This window comes from Microcaecilia unicolor, chromosome 6 (assembly GCF_901765095.1).
Source record: "Microcaecilia unicolor chromosome 6, aMicUni1.1, whole genome shotgun sequence".
Lineage (NCBI taxonomy): Eukaryota > Metazoa > Chordata > Amphibia > Gymnophiona > Siphonopidae > Microcaecilia > Microcaecilia unicolor.
This window is the reverse complement of record NC_044036.1, coordinates 255,680,648-255,699,496: the sequence shown is the minus strand read 5'-3', so window position 1 is coordinate 255,699,496 and position 18,849 is coordinate 255,680,648. Positions and strand designations below refer to the sequence as shown.

The 18,849-nt window shown below is 42.2% G+C and overlaps 1 protein-coding gene across 1 annotated transcript in view; it reads right to left on the bottom strand.

Annotated features, from left to right (window-relative positions):
- Window positions 1-18,849, bottom strand: part of PAPPA (pappalysin 1) — a 595,681-nt gene that overhangs the window by 274,929 nt on the left and 301,903 nt on the right. Inside the window, exon 10 of the mRNA XM_030207548.1 lies at window positions 6,940-7,136. Within this exon, the coding sequence (XP_030063408.1) occupies window positions 6,940-7,136 (197 nt within the window). The remainder of the gene's footprint in view (window positions 1-6,939; window positions 7,137-18,849) is intronic.

Below are 18,849 nucleotides of genomic sequence, written 5' to 3'. Positions count from 1 at the left end.
GTATGGGAAACAAATTTCTAGAACTTGAGGCTACAATGATGGAAGCGGATTTGGATTTAGTGGCAGTCACAGAGACATGGTTCATGGAGAACCATGACTGGGATGCTGCTATACCTGGCTATAATCTATTCAGGAAGGACAGAGTAGGAAAAAAGGGTAGAGGTGTGGCATTATATGCTAAGAATGATATCCAAGTGACAGAACTGCAGGAAATGTGGGGTATGGAAGAAACGCTGTGGGTTAAACTGGAAAGAGAGAAAGGAAAATGTATCTATATCGGAGTGATATACAGACCTCCCTCACAGTCGAAGAAACTGGACAGGAACTTAATTGAAGACATACGCAAGATAGCTAGGAAAGGGGAAGTACTACTGATAGGTGACTTCAATACGCCAGATGTTGATTGGGGTGTCCCGGCTGCAGGATCATCTAGAAGCAAATAGATCTTAGATTCCCTACAGGAAGAATTGTTCCAGCAGTGGGTGATGGAACCAATGCGGGATGGAGCTGTTCTGGACCTGGTGCTTACGAATGGAGAGTACGTTTCTGACGTCAAGGTGGCGGACCATTTGGCATCTAGTGTTCATCGTATGGTATGGTTCAATATTAAAACAGAAGAGAGGGCTCACCCAAGATTGAAGGTCCTGGATTTCAAAGGAACTAACTTTGCTGAGATGGGGGAATTTCTCAAGGAACAGTTAGCGGGATGGGAACAGCTGAAGGATGTTGAACAACAATGGACAAGACTGAAAGAAGCTATATTAAAGGCAACTAACCTTTATGTTAGAAAATTACATAAAAGTAAGAGGAAAAGAAGGCCTCTCTGGTACTCGAATGTAGTAGCTGAAAAGATAAGGGAAAGGAGGCTAGCCTTTGCTCGTTATAAGAGGACTCAGAAAGATGAAGACAGGAGAGAATACCTAAACAAACAAAGAGAAGCTGGAAAAGCTATCAGGAAAGCAAAGCAGCAAATGGAGGAAAAGATAGCTAATATGGTAAAATTGGGGGACAAGACCTTTTTCAGATATGTAAATGACAAGAGGAAGTGCCATAATAGCATTGTGAGGCTCAAAGCTGAGGGAGAGAAATATGTGGAAGATGATAAGGATAAAGCTGAACTGCTTAACGATTATTTTAGCTCTGTGTTCATGAATGAAAAACCGGGGGTAGGGCTGCAGAAAACAAAGGCTAAAGGGGATGGATGTATGGTAGACCAAGACCCGTTTACGGAGGACTGTGTTCAAGAGGGGTTTGCCAAACTAAAAGTAGACAGAGCGGTGATGGGATACACCTGAGGGTGCTTAAGGAACTCGGAGAAGTTTTGTCGGCTCCGCTGACGGACCTCTTCAATGCTTCCTTAGAAACTGGAGTGCTCCCGGTGGACTGGAGAAGGGCGGATGTGGTTCCTTTGCAAAAGAGTGGAAGTAAGGAGGAGGTAGGGAATTACAGACCTGTCAGTCTGATCTCGGTGGTGAGTAAGCTAATGGAAACGCTTCTAAAGAGGAGGATTGTGACATTTCTTGAACTACATGGAATGCGGAACACGAGGTAGCATGGCTTTACTAGTGGCAGGTTGTGTCTTATGAATCTGTCTTCTTCGACTGGGTGACCAAACAGTTGGATGTGGGAGGGGCGCTTGATGTGGTATACTTGGATTTCAGCAAAGCCTTTGACACAGTTCTGCACAGGCGACTGATAAATAAATTGAGTGCCCTCGGTGTGGGACCTAGGGTAATTGATTAGGTAAAAAATTGGTTGAATGGTAGGAGACAGAGGGTGGTGGTAAATGGAGCTTGCTCTGAAGAAAAGGAGGTCGTCAGTGGAGTACCGCAGGGATCGGTCCTAGGGCCGACTCTTTTTAATGTCTTTGTGAGCAATATTGTGGAAGGGCTATCTGGTAAGGTTTGTCTCTTTGCAGATGATACTAAACTCTGCAACAGGGTGGACACCCCGGAGGATGTGAATGACATGAGGAAGGACCTAATGAAGCTGCAGGAATGGACCGATATTTGGCAACTATGGTTTAATCCCAAAAAATGCAGGGTCATGCACTTGGGTCGCAAAAATCAGAGGGAACATTACAGTATAGGGGGTGTATCACTTCAGTGTGTGAAGGAAGAGCGGGCCTTTGGGGGTAATTGTGTCTGACAACCTTAAAGCTTTCAAACAGGTAGAAAAAGCGACGGCCAAAGCCAGAAGGATGCTTCGGTGCATAAAGAGAGGCATGACCAGCAGGAAAAAGGAGGTGATAGTGCCGTTGTGTAAGTCTCTGGTGAGGCCTCATTTGGAGTACTGCATGCAGTTCTGGAGACTGCACCTATGGAAAGATATAAACAGAATGGAGTCGGTCCAGAGGGCGGCAACAAAATTAGTAAATGGTCTTGAATGCAAATATTATAGGGACAGGCTTATGAACCTCAACATGTATACACTGGAAAAGAGGAGGGAGAGAGGAGACATGATAGAAACATTTAAATTTCTCAAGGGCATTTATGTACAGGAAGAGAGCCTTTTTCAAATGAAGGAGAGCTCTGGAATGAGGGGGCATACAACAAAGTTGAGAGGGAATAGGCTTAGGAGCAACCTAAGGAAGTATTATTTCACAGAAAGGGTGGTGGAGGCATGGAATGGCCTCCCGGTGGAGGTAACTATTAGCGTGCACTAAAAATGCTAGCGTGCCTACAGAGTGGCTTAGTAAACAGGACCCCACCTAACAAGAATTGCTAGTAAAAATTTGCCCAGGATGAGATATGCAAGGGTATTGCTTTGCCTTCAAAATTCTGTTTCAAATAATACCATGATTTATAGTAAGAAATTATCAAAGCGAAAATAAACTATTGATAATTCAGAATAATTAAAATAGAATAATTGTATTTATTAGCCAGACTGAGGTAAAGCAAGAGGAAATATTAAGGGGTAATACTCAGTCCACAGCAGTCAGTTGTTGAAAATTCAGGTATGCACTACCTGGCTATGTGTAAATGAATGCAAACTCCGTTTGAGTTCTGAGTGTTCTAAAATCTGCATATTCCTTTTAGTTTCTTCCCCAGTCAATTATCCCAAAATGTAAGGTTTTCATAATAGAAACATGATGGCAGATAAGGGCCAAATGGCCCATCCAGTCTACCCATCCTCAGCATCCACTATCTCCTCCTCTCCCTAAGAAATCCCATGTGCCTGTCTGATGCTTTCTTAAATTCAGACACAGTCCTTGCCTCCACCTCCTCCATCAGGAGGCTATTCCAAACATTCACCACCCTTTCCATGAAAAAAGTATTTCCTCAGATTACTCCTGAGCCTATAAACTTTTAATTTCATCCTATGCTCTCTCATTCCAGAGTTTTCCTTCATTTGAAAAAGGCTCACCTTTTGTACATTAATGCCACGGAAATATTTAAATGTCTCTATCATATTCCCACTCTCCCACCTTTCTATACATACTAAAGTCTATAAGTCTGTCCTCATATGCTTTATGACAGAGAAGGAGGAGCAGCTATATAAAGGGAAGGAGAAAACTAAATTATGAACTAATGTACAGACAGCAAGAGATACAGGATTAGATAAAACAAAATAAAGAGAATAAGTGAAAGGACAATATAAAAATATGAGACAAAGTTGCAAGAAATTTGTGTCAGGTTCTTTCAAATTTTCAGAACATCTTTACGGAATTAGTCTCCTGTCATCTACAATACCCTCTATAATGGCATCTGCTGAAAATGTGCTACTGTTTACAACCAGTTCTCAACAAACTGCCATGGCCCCATCCATGTGGCATTGCCTAAAGTGGCCTAGGTGAAGTCACAGATGCACTTGTTGGAAAATACTGCAACACGAAGTTCTAGTAACCATATTTGTACCGGGAATTTGTTATTTTAGACTGTGACAGTTATTTCTGTAGATGGGCTTTGGAGGCTTCATTTGACAGGTACTGATTTCCTCAGCCAACACAAAAAACATTGAGAGAGGCTTTCAGGGTGCCTTGGGAACTAATTGGATGTTCCTGTTGAATACTGGCAGTACAAAAGAACCATAGAAGTGGAAAGAACATCAAAGTCCCTCATGAAAAACACAACCAGACAAGAAGTGGAAACAGGATTGGGCTCTTCAAAACAGACCAAGGACACTCAATATGTAGTTTAAAATTTTTATTTGATGATGACTTGACACAGTACCATGTTTTGACACGTGTGCCTACTTCAGGGTCTGAACAGATATAAACAGTGGCGTAGCTACAGGGGAGAGGGACTGGGGCCTGGGCACCCCAAAATGGATCCAGGGCCCCTGGTTTGGCTGGAGGGGGTCCTCAACCCCTGTCAGCTGAAGCATTTCTCTAGCGCTGCTCTCCTTACATTGCCTGCCCTGCTTCCCTCTAGTCGCATGTATGTTCAGTTTTAGTGAAAGTGAGCATGCACAGCACCCAGTCCGCTCGTTATTTAGGAGTCAGCATTTACACCGTTTTACTTGGTATAACCGCCCATGACTAAATTTAGTCATGCAGATGGGCATATTCTATGAATTGCGCAGAAATTTTGGCTTATTCTATAAAGTATGCATAGGTTTAGGTGTACTTTATAGAATACGCCTAGGTGCATTTTGTTTTGACATCGATATTTTAGGCATAATATATAAAATCTATTCCTTAGTCTATAAGGTGCCACCAACCTCTGTGTCATTTTTGCTTCTGCGATGAACACAACTACCCTTCTGAAATATAACCATGAGAAAGCAAAGAAAGTTTGTGATATCACCAGAAATTTGGGACTGTTGTATACATTTCAGTTTATCTGGCTTATACATTGTAGATAAAAATCTTCCATTTTAGACATACAGGCAGATATGCAACCCCTAGTGGTCAACAATCAGAAAGATGCTGACTGCAAGGGGGAGAATATGACCCATGTATTCATGCTGTCTAATATGGGCCCAGCATTGAATATTTGGGTCTTGGCAGTCTGCTGGAAGTACCTGGGTGGCTGCTGATATTCAGAACCTTTTCGTTGCTCTAAGTGGAGGAGTAACCTAATGGTTAGTGCAGTAGGTTGAAATCCTGGGGAACTGGGATCAATTCACACTGTAGCTCCTTATGACTCTGGGCAAGTCACTTAGGGGCCCTTTTATAAAGCAGCGGTAAGCCCAATGCGGGTTTACTGCATGCTAAAACTGAACTACCACCAGGTCAACATGGCCACCAATGGTAGTTCCAGGTAGAGCGTGTCATTTCTGGCACTACCCGGAAATTGTGTTTGTCTAGCGCGGTGTTAACCTGGCAGTAACTGGACATCGCCATGCACTGCCCAGTTACCACTGGGTTACCACGAGAGTCCTTACCACCACCTCAATGGATAGCAGGAAGTGCTTCCCGCCGCATGGCCATGTGGTAAGAGTTATCCTACCACATAGCCAGTTTTTGGGTGGGCTTTATACCCACTGCAGTAAAAAGGGCCCTGGCGTGCGTGAAAAACGTCCCCTGCCGCAGGGTCCTTTCTCCTGCAGCTTAGTAAAAGAACCCCTTAACCCTCCATTGCCCCAGGTACAAAACTTAAATTGTGAGCCCAGTAGTGACAGAAAAACTACCTGCTTTGAATATGTAAACCACTTTGGTTGTACCACAGAAAGGCGGTATATCAAGCTCATGACCCCCTGACCCTTTATCTAGGCACTCATCCAGGTAATCCCAGATCTACCCAGACTTTGCCCTTTGACTGCCCTAGCATGAACCAGATAATGCTGCAGCAGTCACTTTGCATTTTCAGCGGCATATTTATGTGCTGCTGAAAATTCAGGGATTACCCTACCATTGTGATTTAACTGGGCAAGAGTCTCTCCTGCCCAGCTAAATTGCTTCAAATACTGGTTGATAGTGCTTCTAAGCCACTGAAGGGCTTCTGAGGAGAAATGATGCCAGTCAGAGTTAGGATGACCTGACTTCCTTGCACCCTTGTTGCTATTCTATACAAATGCCTCATTTGTCTCTCACTAATAGAGCACAGCATTTCCCTTCAAAGACCTATGAGGAAAACAATCTGTCCGAGTCTTTGTGTTAATTTCCTACAGGATACAAGCAAATGTCAGTGTGTGTCAAAGACTTACTGTAAAAATAGAAGCTTAGCAAAACATGCTATTTTATGGTAGTGCTTTTGAAAACAATGAACATTAAAATGTAACAGATGTAACATTCTTGAATATGACTCTTTCCACTCCAACAACCTGTCCAGCACTATTAAAATTCAGTATCTTCATTTTTTGCTGTAACATGGAGTCATTGCCTATAAGCAGGAAACCCTGTCAGACAGTTCTGCACCCTCAATTAGTAAGAAGGAAACAAAGAATCCTGTGCCACAGCTGAAGAAATGCTCAGAATAAAAGACACTGGTACAGTACGTGCTAAGTCCACCCTGAAATGGTGCCATCATTATTTCTAAAACTGTAAAATAGAATGCTCTCTCCAAGGTGATAAGGAAGCATCTGACTCTTTGGCAGCAGTTCCTTGGATCAGTGACAAAACTTACTTTCTAGATAGCATAAATTACCATTAAACTCAACACTTGGTATATACTCTGTGCCTAATTTAATATAGGTAACCAACCACCTTACAATTGTTTCAGTTATGGATAAATTATCATGCTATACCTCAAATCATAGATCTGTGTTCTTTGTTAAAACAGACAACCGTTATTGGCTCTGTTTTGCCACTACAGAGCAAACAAAATACAGCTGCTCTCAGAGATTCCACATGGTATGCTATGTGATGACATCATCCTGAGATAGATCAGGAAACTCCCCGGACAATACTGTACCAGCCTTTGAGAGTTGCCTCTAGAGAAACTATACTACAAAACAGTTGCTAGAATGACTCAACAAGCTGCTATTCAGTGACTGGGAAAGAGGCTACAGCAAAGAGATGAGGGAGGGAGGGAGGGAGGGAGAAGAGATCCTTACCTGCATTGCTGCTGGTTGTCCAATAACCACCCAGCTTGGACAATGTTGGTCACTTTGGTGTGAGACTGAAACATTAGATGCCCACTGATCCAGGAAACCTTTGGGTGTGTAGACACCACAGTCCTTGATGCTCGTCATCCTCTCAAACTCCTCACACATGCCATCACCATCATGGAAGTAACATCTGCTGGGTTCATCTGCAACAACACACCAATCTTTTATGTTCTGATGACTCATTGGTTCTGGGATCTCCTTCAACCTAATTTGAGTCCAGCTTTGAATCTGTGAATATTGGAACTTCAACTTACTAAAATAATCAATAACAAACTTAATACAGGGGTCAGTTTCTAAAGGGGCTAGCTACCTAATTAAGGAAATTAGGTAGTTAGATCTTATCCCAGGTGTTTCTTTGATTTTTGTTTGGTAGTAGTTTCTCTAGTTGTACTTTCAGTAACTAGGGAAAGGTGAAGATCAGCTATACTGGTCAAGTAGCCATTAGATACCAAAACTGATATTATAGATAGAGCTATGGAAGGATAACTAGTAACTTATAAAGGATGGATCTGTGTTGGTTGTTATGGAATGCTGGGTGCATGGGATAACAGTTATACATAAGTGAGGAGAATATGGGGAAGTTCTTGGGGTGGCCACTATCCCTCACAATATTCAGCCAGTGGTGGGCAACACTTTGCCGGCTGCCGATGTTCAATCCAGATATTCAATGCTGGGCCATTTCCGATGACCAGCATTGAATATCTGGTTTTTCCATGCCGGCCAGCACATGACCAGTTAAGTTGATATTCAGATAGGCAAAGATAGGCCTGCTTTTTATGTGGTCTTATTTGGCTGCTAAGCTTGGCTGGTTAAGTTCTGAATATCGGGACTTAACCAGTCATGCCCCAGGAACACACCAACATCGCCAGATTTATTTTTGGCAATAACCAGTGAATCCAGACTGCCCCAATTTGACTGCCCCTATCGGACCGACCGTTCACTTGTCTATTAGATTGTAAGCTCTTTGAGCAGGGACTGTCTCTCTTTGTTAAATTGTACAGCGCTGCGTAACCCTAGTAGCGCTCTAGAAATGTTAAGTAGTAGTAGTATTTTCAGCAGCAATAACTGGTTAAATGCCGCTGAAAATGACCGGTTATCTGCCGAGATGCTGAACATCGGGCCCTATTGGTTTGTTTAATAGTCTATTTGCTATTATTCTATTGCAACCTCTCTGTGACTTAAGGAAGAATACAAAGTTTATTTCATTCTTTTTATGCTTTCATATATTACAGATTAGGTAATGCTTGAATAAAACAAAGCTTAACATCAGGAAACTCCCTGGACAATACTGTACCAGCCTTTGAGAGTTGCCTCTAGAGAAGCTATACTACAAAACAGTTGCTAGAATGACTCAACAAAATCATATTCCCCAATAAAATAGTACTTCTTCTAAACCATGATACAGGGGGGTTAAGGAATATAATAGGCATAGGAGCCAACTTTTCAAAATGATTGGGGGTTCTCAATTCAGCACAAATTACCAAGTCAATATAAAGGAAATCAAACCATGGTGGATTGTGAACACAACTGGTCAGGCTGTCTTTAAATGATAAGCACAGCAGGTGGTGCACAAAGAGGGAGGACTTGTGGGTAAAAGAAATGCTAGGGGTAGCACACAAGTCCCACCAGTCTCTCTTCCTCCCCAACACCAATTCATCCCCACAGTTTACCGTCCTATTCCCAACCTATCTACACCACACTCATGCTATGTATTCCAGTCCACCCTGGCTTTTCTATACAACCCATATTCTCCTCCTCCCAGCTAGTCCTCAATAGTCCCTCTTCTTTACCTAACCTATGCACACCATACACTTTCTTTTCTCTCACACTATCCCCACTTCTTTCTCAGTCCCTTCCTGCCTTAATATCTTCTTCCTCCTCTCATCATCTTATTCTGTTTTTCCCTTACTTCCTTCTCCCAATGCAATTTGACTTTAGTTTTGGGGTAGGATGCTTAATACCCCCCCTCAATACCTACTTGACTAACATATTCTATACTCTCTGCTCTTTACTTCCTCCTACCCTGACCTGCCTTGCCCACTACTAATTCTTCCTCCTATTATGTTTCCTCTCACTCTATGTGGGCAGTGCCCCTCCCCTGCATGCTAGCCTCACCCATCCCTCATACTTCAGATTCATTGCACATTTCAAATATTTATCTTCACCCTTCCTGGCAAGGATCATATTCCTACTCCCTCTTCTCAGAGCCCCAGACACCATTCATATCTGGAACTCACAGACTGAAATACAATACAAAATACAAAACAAATACAAAATAGCCAGTGTATCTCAATGTAACTCACCTTGAGATACTACCGAAAAGGTGTGAACAAAATCTAAATAAATAAAATAGCAATTCCACATCCAGAAAGGCCCTATGAGCTGCTCCACCACCTGCATGCACAAACCTTGGAAGCTCAGCAATCAGTTGCTCCACAGACCCTAGGGCCACATTTGCATGTGGTGCTTCCTGCCCTCAGACTTAAAATCAAGTTTTCAAGTTTCATTTACACTTTCTATCCCGCCTTAGAGTCATATCTAGGCAGCTTATAATCTAATATAAATTAAATGGAAAAATACAACAGAGAAGAACAGCAGACAGATGGAGGAGGGAAGTTGGGTAGAATGCAATTATTGATAGAACAGGAGGAGGGGAGAACGATAGGTAAGTCTTCACTAGGTGGGGGGGGGGGGCGGCGGGAGGTCTTCTCTAGCCTTACGTTCCTTCTTTTTAGGATTCTGTTCTATTCTTTCCATGTCATCATCATTTCTCTTTCCTCCATGTATATTTGTCTCTCCATGGTTTCTCTCTACAGCTTCTCTCATCTCACTTTCTTCTATTCTTACTCCCTCTCCCCCACACTTCTCGTTTTCTCACCTTCATGTCTGTTTTCTCCACCAAAACCCCCCTTTCCCTCAGCTGCTCTTTTCCAAGTCCCACACTGCTATTCTCCTTGTCTTTGTCTTTGACATACTGGCTCAGGAAGTCTATTCCAGGCATATGGTGCAGCAAGATAAAAAGAACAGTGTCTGGAGTTGGCAGTGGAAGAGAAGGCTTCATATATGAGAGATTTACTCAATGAACGGAGTTCCCATGGATGACTGTAGGGAGAGATAAGAGTGGAGAGGTACTGAGGAGCTACAGCGTGAATGTACTTGTAAGTCAATAAGAGGAGTTTGAACTGTATGCAGAAATGGATAGGGAGCCAATGAAGTGACTTGAGGAGAGGGCTAATATGAACATAGTGACACTGGTGGAATATAAGTCGTGTAGCAGAATTTTGAACATATTGAAGGGGAAAAAGATAGATTAGTTGGAGACCTGTGAGAAGCAAGTTGCAATAGTCTAAGTGAGAGGTGATTAGAGTGTGGATAAGCGTTTTGGTAGTGTGCTCAGAAAGGAAAGGACAACTTTTGGTGATATTATAGAGAAAGAAATGACAGGTTTTAGCAGTCTGTTGGATATGTGCAGAGAAAGAGAGAGAGAGAGAGAGAGAGAGAGAGAGAGAGAAAGAGAGGAGTCAAAGATAACCCCAAGGTTGGGAGCTGAGACAAGGAGGATGAGTGTTTTCCACAGAGATAGAGAATGGGGGAAGAGGAGAGGTGGGTTTAGGGAGAAAGACAAGAAACTCAGTCTTGGTCATCTTTAGTTTCAGATGGCAGCAGTCAGACAGGCAGGCTGATACTTTGGCCTGGATTCCTGCTGAGATTTCAGGTGTGGAGAGTCATCAGCATAAAGGTGATACTGAAATCCATGGGATGAGATCAGAGTATCAAGGGAAGAAGTATAGATGAAAAAATAGAAGAGGTCCCGAGACAGAGCCCTGAGGTACACCAATTGATAGTGGGATAGAAGTGGAAGACGTTCCGCCAGAGGATACACTAAAAGTGCGATGGGAGAGATAAGAAGAAAACCAGGAAAGAACAGAGCCCTGAAATCCAAGTGAGGACAGTGTATCAAGGAGTAGGTGGTGATCAACAATGTCAAAAGCAGCAGATAGATCAAGAAGGATGAGGATAGAATAGAGGTCATTAGAGAATTTAGCAAGGGCTGTTTCAGTTGAGTGAAGAGGGCATAATACAGATTGAAGTGGATCTAGAATAGCTTGAGATGAAAGAAAGTCAACACAATGATACTGTAACAGCACATTCCAGTATCTTGGATAGGAAAGGGAGGAGGCAGATGGGACAATAGTTAGAAGGACAGGAAAGTGAAAGATTGAGGATATGACAGAAAGGATGACGGTAGGAGAGATAGTGCTAAGTAAATGGGCAAGAATAGGATCAGAGGAAAAGGTAGTCAGTTTGAAGGAGGAAAGAAAATGTGCAGTTTCCTCCTCAGTGATTTCAGAAAAAGGAAGAAAAGGAGGCAGGGTTTTAAGGGGGATTGAGAGGATGGACTAAGGGAAGGAGAGGTAGAGGTGACTTGGTTGAGAATTCATGGTTAATCTTGTGAACCTTATCATAAAAATACTCAGCCAAAGTCTGGGGAGAAAGTGAAGGGGGAGTTGGAAGCAAAGGCACTATGAGGAGAGACTTCAGTATGGCAAAGAGACATTGAGGGTTTCAGCCAAGAGAGTTTGTCAACTGGATGTAGTAGTCCAGTTTGGCAAGTGAAAGAGCAGACTGGAAGAAGATCAGCAAGAATTTGAAATGTATGAAGTCAGGATGGGCACAGGATTTCAGCCAAAGGCATTTGGCAGATCGGGAACAGGAACATAAGTAGCGGATTCTAGAGGTCAGCCAAGGCTGAGGTTTGGTATACCTTACAGAACATGGAATTGGAGGAGTGAGAGTAACCAGAGCAGAGTACAGAATAGTATTATAGGAGTAGACAGCCTCAATGACAAACTTGGATAACATGGTGGTTGAAAAGAGGTTTGAAACACTGGAGGACAGAGTAGAAGAGACAATAGCATGAAGATTCCTAAATGTATTGGTAGAAATTGGATGGGACAGGGGGAGGATGTTTAAGTGTGATGATCAGACAGGGAAGAGCTGAGGCGCAGAAACTGGAGAGTGAGCAGTTGGAGAAGAAGATAAGATCAAGACAGTGACCGTTCTGGTGAGTAGGGGTAGTGGAGCACAGTTGAAGATTAAAAGAGGATCTTAAAACAAGAAACTGAGAGGCATAAGAGTCAGAGGGATCATTTGCATGAATGTTAAAATCCAAAAGAATGAGGGAAGGAGATGAAGGTTCAAGAAAGAAGGAAAGCCAGGAGTCAAAATCAGTAAGAAAGGAAGAAAGGGACTTATCAGGGGGTCGATAAATGACAGCTATTCAGAGAGGAAGAAGAGTGAATAAATGGATGGAGTGGACTTTGAAGGAAGAAAAGCAGTAGGATTGAGGTGGAAGAAGAGGATGAAATCCACAAGAGGATGAAAATAGTAGCCCAACACCACTTCCGTGGCCAAATGGGCGAGGAATATGGGAAAAAAGATAACCTCCATGACACAGGGCTGTAGCTGAAGCAGAGTCTTCAGGGCAAAGGCAAGTCTCAGTTAGGGCAAGCAAATGAAGACTACAAGAGATAAAGAAGTCGTGGATGTAGGAAAGTTTGTTACAGTCAGAGTGGGCATTCCATAGAGCACATGGGAAAGGTAGAGAGATAGGGGAAAGGAGAGGAACATAAATTAAATTGGAGACATCATTGTGTGACCTGCAGGAATAGGATTAGAACTGATGTGGAGGACAAGGATTGGGATTGATATCCCCAGCGGAGAGCAGGAGAAAGAGCAAGAAAGTAAAAAGAAGAGTAGGAGAGGCATGACAACAGTGACAAATACAAGATATACTCAGAAGGAATGGAGATGGTTGAATGAAAGGAAGGAAAGAAATGTTGAAAGTTGAGAGCTGAGAAGGGAGAAGACAATTTGGAGAGTGAGATGATGAAAGTAGAATGTGGACAGTGTGTTCCTGCAGTATATATTGGTTTCAGATGATGAAAGAGATTGGGAAGGGAAAGTACCAAGAAGAAGAACTGTACTGGAGCCATAAGAAATACCAGAGAGAAAGTATAAAAAGTTTTGCGAGGATGTTTCGGTGCACGGCTCCTGGAGCGAAGGCCCTGGAAGGATCGGGGTGGACCTGGGAGTAACCCTGGACTAGGCTGTGAGAATATGACGATGGACTGCAAGTCCTCCACAGTACCTGGAAGACAGCTGGTGGAAATGCACGGCTCCTGGAGCGAAGGCCCTAGAAGGATTGAGGTGGACCTGGGAATCACCCCAGACTAGACTGTGAGGATATGCAGAAGGATTGCAAGGCTTACTTTAGAGAATATGACTAGGATTTTCCAGGTACGATATATAGAATTTAGCCCTCCATTTTACTATGTATTTCTCTTTTCCAGAATTGGTGATCACCATTACGGAACAATGTAAGCCACATTGAGCCTGCAAATAGGTGGGAAAATGTGGGATACAAATGCTATAAATAAATAAATAAAACCTGTATCTAGGTGTGCTATAGTAGCACACCTAGATCTAGTCACTTAGATTTTAGGTGGCTAGATTAAAGCTCACTTTCAGCTGCAGACCTAGACATCTAAATTTAGAGGAATATGAACAATGAGATGAAAAAAATCCCTCCTTGGAAACAGAATTTTATGAGCTAAATATCAGGTCCATTATCTTATAACCATACACTTGAGATAGAATCTGTTGGCAGAGTTTTTATTCTGATCACATATCGACAAGAAACTTCGTTCCCAAACCCAAGAAGGTCAGTATAAAAGTATTTCTCAAATAATATGCTAAAGGAGGTGGCCAAAACAAACTTTTAGGAAATACTCGTAGATATATTGCTTGGCAATAGTTTGCATGAAAACTAAAAATAGCTAAAGCTGTAGTAAAATTAATGTTTTGGTTATCTCATTTCTGTCGTAACACACACATGACTATTATCCAAGTACTGGGTGATCTAAAAAAGAACACAAATAAAAAAAAACCCAAAAACATTTGTATTTCCAAAATGTTCCTTCTTTATGTGAAGATAAAAGTAAAGGGACCATGATAAGATCAAGAAAGAAAACTCAGACCTCCTCCAATGTGATGGCTTAATTAATTTCCCCCACTGAAAAGAAAGTGACCTTTGAATTGAATGATCTAGGACAAAGTGTGATCTTCAGGGAGGTTAATTTGTTCCTAATTGTGCTCACAACCTCAATAAATCTGTCTGCCAAGCACTACAAAACCTGAGGGAGGATCAGTACAGAGAGAGCCAATGCGCTCTAAAACATTTAGGGATTGTCCATCTGATTTCCAGGGAATAGATCTGCAGGACCCCTATCCCAAAATAATACAGGCAGGTCAATATATCTGATATATCCTTCCTGTATTGCCAGCTGAAATACATCTCATACTCTGTCAAAGAAAGAAGAGGTTTAACCATTTGGAAACAAAATCCTAAGTGTCATGGGTTGTTCTGTTCATTTCAGTGACCATATGTTGCTTGTATTGATGGGATTAATACACAAGAAAAAAGAATGAGCAAATTTTCCCTAGAAGTGAGATATGCAGTCTTTGTAACGTTTGTATTGATGTCTTTATGTTTTAAAACCTTTGCTCCAAAATTTTAAGACTATAAGATATGGGGGTCAATAGTAAAATCTGGTATATTTATCTGGTTAACTATCTGATCCCTACAATCCGCTAAATAAGTAACAGGATAAAGCTGTTCCTTGTGCAGGATTTCAAATTTAAGCAGTTGACACAATATGTTTACCAGTTAACTTTAGCCAGATAACCCTAATTGCACAGTCAGTAATCCTAAATCTTGTCCTCAAATTATAGGATGTTTATGCGGCTGAAGGCGTTCTATCTATGAGCTGTTCAAACACCGGGGAATATAACCTGTTTGTTAATCATCTTTATCTACTAGCTAACTAGCTGACCTAGAAGAGCATTTGTACGCCGAAACACGGCCCGTGTCGGGTATTCATCATTAATAAAGGATTGCATTTTTCTCATTCCTGAAGGCCCAGTGTTTACTTTTTCTGTTTGTTTGAATAGATAGTCAACCATATTAGCTGGGAAGTGCAGCTAATATCAGTTCAAAAATAACTGGTATCTCTTACATCTCTGTGCATTTGTGAAAACCAATCTCATGTACATAGGAGCCAGCTATGTACACCCCTAAATTTGAGCAAGCACCTTCACTGTGTCAAGAGAGGAGTCATTTGCTCATGTAATGCTATAAAGGCAAATCAAAATGCAACAAAGAATGACAGTGGATCAAAATATTGGTCCATTGAGCCTAGCACCTAGCTTCTGATAATAGCCAAAGATTGGAGGATTCTAATGGGGTATGCATAAAAGTTGCTAATAGATCTTGCCTCTAGAAACACATCCAAACTTTAAAAAAAAAAAACCCCACTACTAATACCAACCTTGACCAGATCAGCAGGCAACAAATTCCACAATTTAATTGTGTTTACTGAAAGATACCTTCTTAAATTATTAAAGCCCTTATTTTAGAAGCATCTACATGTGAGAATGATACCATTTACATGTGCAGATCACATACACTTACAGATAGCAGTGGTCACCAACCCCCTCCCACCCTAAAAAAAAAAAACTTAAACATTTGTTTTTGCCAGCCTCTATGCCAGCCTCAAATGTCATACCCAGCTCCATGACAGCAGTATGCAGGTCCCTGGAGCAGTTTTAGTGGGAGCAGTGCACTTCAGGCAGGTGGACCCAGGCCCATTCCCCCCCACCTGTTACACTTGTGGAGGTAAATGTGAGCCCTTCAAAACCCACCAGAAATCCACTCTACCCACATGTAGGTGCCCCACTTCACCCCTTAGGTCTATGGTAGTGGTGTAGGGTTGTGGGGAGTGGGTTTTGGGGGGGGGAGTTGGGGGGCTCAGCACACAAGGTAAGGGAGCTATGCATCTGTGGGAGCAATTTCTGAAGTCCACTGCAGTGCCCCCTAGGGTACCTGATTGGTGACCTGGCATGTGAGTGGGACCAGTGCATTACGAATGCTGGCTCCTCCCACAACCAAATGGCTTGGATTTGGTCATTTCTGAGATGGGAGTCCTCAGTTTCCATTATCGCCGAAAACTGGAGACGACCATCTCTAAGAACGACCTAAGGACGACCATCTCTAAGGTCGACCTAAATGTTGAGATTTGGGCATCCCTGATTGTATTATCGAAACGAAAGATGGACGCCCATCTTGTTTCAATAATACGGGTTTCCCCGCCCCTTCATGGAGCTGTCCTGCAAGGATGGCCCCAGGAAATCTTCGGCGCCCCGTTCAATTATGTCCATCAATACCTCCAACTCCTTTTCAGTTTTATTTGCTTTCAATTCAACATGAGAAAGTTTCTGTAAGAAAGCATGAGTTTGTGGAAAAAGAGTCTTACCGAAGTCTGATATTAATACCGAAAGGGATTCCAGGGTTACTTCCATGGGCTTCCTCTGCAAAAACTCAGGAATAAACATCATTGAATCATGTTCAGAAGGAACTCCTTCCAGCTTCACTTTGTCAGCTCCTTGAACCCCTGTGATGGAACTCACCACAACACTGTTCACCCCGAAGGAGACATCCACCATGCCTCCCTCACTATCCATATGCTGTAACTGAGCCTCACTCAGCTCTGCACCCCTTACAAGATGACCACAGGTACCTGAGGTGCTATTGACTTCTCCTTGACTTGCCTCAAAATTTTGTTGTTCTATGCCTAAATGACAGGGGAAGCTGTTGCTCAATCCTTCCAGCAACTTGAAGTCCCTATCATTGGCCTGATGGATTGCCACTTGAGAAATGCAAGGCTGGTGGAGATGTCGGGAGGTAGCCTGCTTGAGATACCTGCCATGAGTGAGGACTTGGCAGCGTCTTTTGGGCTAGAGGCATTATTAAACCCCCAACTGAAGAGCCTCTCTCCCACAGCCATGAGAAACAAGCTCTCTAATTTTGGAGTTGGAGGCTTCCATACCAGGAAGCTGGAGATTCAGTCATTAGGCATATGGATAGCAGGACGGTTGGTGGACATGATGATCGCTTGGTTACTTGCCTGCCTGGTGCGAAGGTGGCAGACCTCATACATCACTTTGATAAGATTTTAGACAGTGCTGGCACAGAGCCTGCTGTCTTGGTACATGTGGGTACCAACAACATAGGAAAATATGGGAGGAAGATTCTGAAAGCCAAATTCAGACTCTGAGGTAGAAAGCTAAAATCTAGAGCCTCCAGGGTAACATTTTCAGAAGCGCTCCCTATTCCACTTACAGGACCCAAGAGGTAGGCAGAGATCTGAAGTCTCAATGTGTGGATGAGACAATGGTGCACAGAAGAGGAATTTAGATTTGTTAGGAACTGGGCAACATTCTGGGGAAGGGAGAGCCTATTCTGAAAGGATGGACTCTACCTTAACCAGGATGGAACTAGGCTGCTGGCAAGGATAGAACGGGGGGGGGGGGGGGGGGGGGGGGGGGGGAGGGGGGAGGGGAACTGACAGTTGCATGGTTCAGAGTGAGGTATCCTTGAAGGATACTATTATAACATTCTGGGTTTAAAATTTTTTCTGTAAATTTTTGATGAGTATTATCTCTATCCATTGTGATTTTGTACAATTATAACAAGACATTTAGGGAATTCCAATAGAGAGATTTCAAACAAAAGTGAAAGAAAGCCAGGAGTGTTTAAGGGTAGAACAGAGCAAAGGTTGCAAATTATCCCTGCCAAATTCTAAGCAGCTTGTAGATGCAAGGAAAAGATGTACTTTGAAGTGGCTGTATACAAATGCTAGAAGCCTAGAAAATAAGACAGGAGAGCTGGAGTATATAGCACTAAATGAAGAGATAGATATAATAAGTAGCTCAGAGATCTGGTGGAAGGAGGTCAATCAATAGGACACTGTGTTACCAGGGTTTAAATTAAATCACTACTACTACTACTACTCATTACTATAGCACTACTAGACATATGCAGCACTGTGCACATTATATGCAGATACTTTCTCTGTCTCTAGAGGGCTTACAATCCTAGTTTTTGTACCTGGGGCAATGTAGGGTGACTTGCCCAAGATCACAATGATAGGGTGGATCAAATTGGAGCAGGGGTTGTGCTGTATGTTAAAGATGGAATTGAGTCAAACAAAATAAAAGTTCTGCATGAAACAGACAGCAACATGGAATTGTTATGGATAGAAATTTCATGTATGAAGGGATAGAATATAATTGTAGGGCTATACTACCATCTGCCAGGCCAGAATGATCAAACAAATGAAGATATGTTAATAGAAATTAGAAAATCTAGCAAACTTGGCAATAGTATAATAATGAGTGTTTCCAATTATCCCAGTATATTGACTGGTTAAATGCTACATCAAGGAGTGATTGGGAGGCAAAATTCCTAGACATAATAAATGACTGCTTCTTGGAGCAACTGGTCCAGGAACTGACAAGAGAAGAAGCTATTTTAGATCTAGACCTTAGTGGAATGCAGGACTTAGCACACAAATTAATGGTGTTGGGTTCGCTGGGAAACAGTGATCATAACTGTTCTGTACATAACTGTACAGTGATCATAACTGTTCAAACTACTTCTGTAACACTAAATGTCAATTCTCCTCTCATTTCCACTATCCATGATTTATTGTAAGCCACATTGAGCCTGCAAAGAGGTGGGATAATGTTGGATACAAATGCAATAAATACATAAATCAATCAATCAATAAATAAATAAATAAATAAATAAATAACATGATCAAATTTGAGTTAATAATTGGAGTCCAGTCACTGGGGAAATCTACGGTAGTAGCATTTAATTTTTGAAAAGGTAACTACGATAAAATGAGAAAAATGGTTTTAAAAAGCTGAATGGTTCAGTTGCAAAGGTTAGGA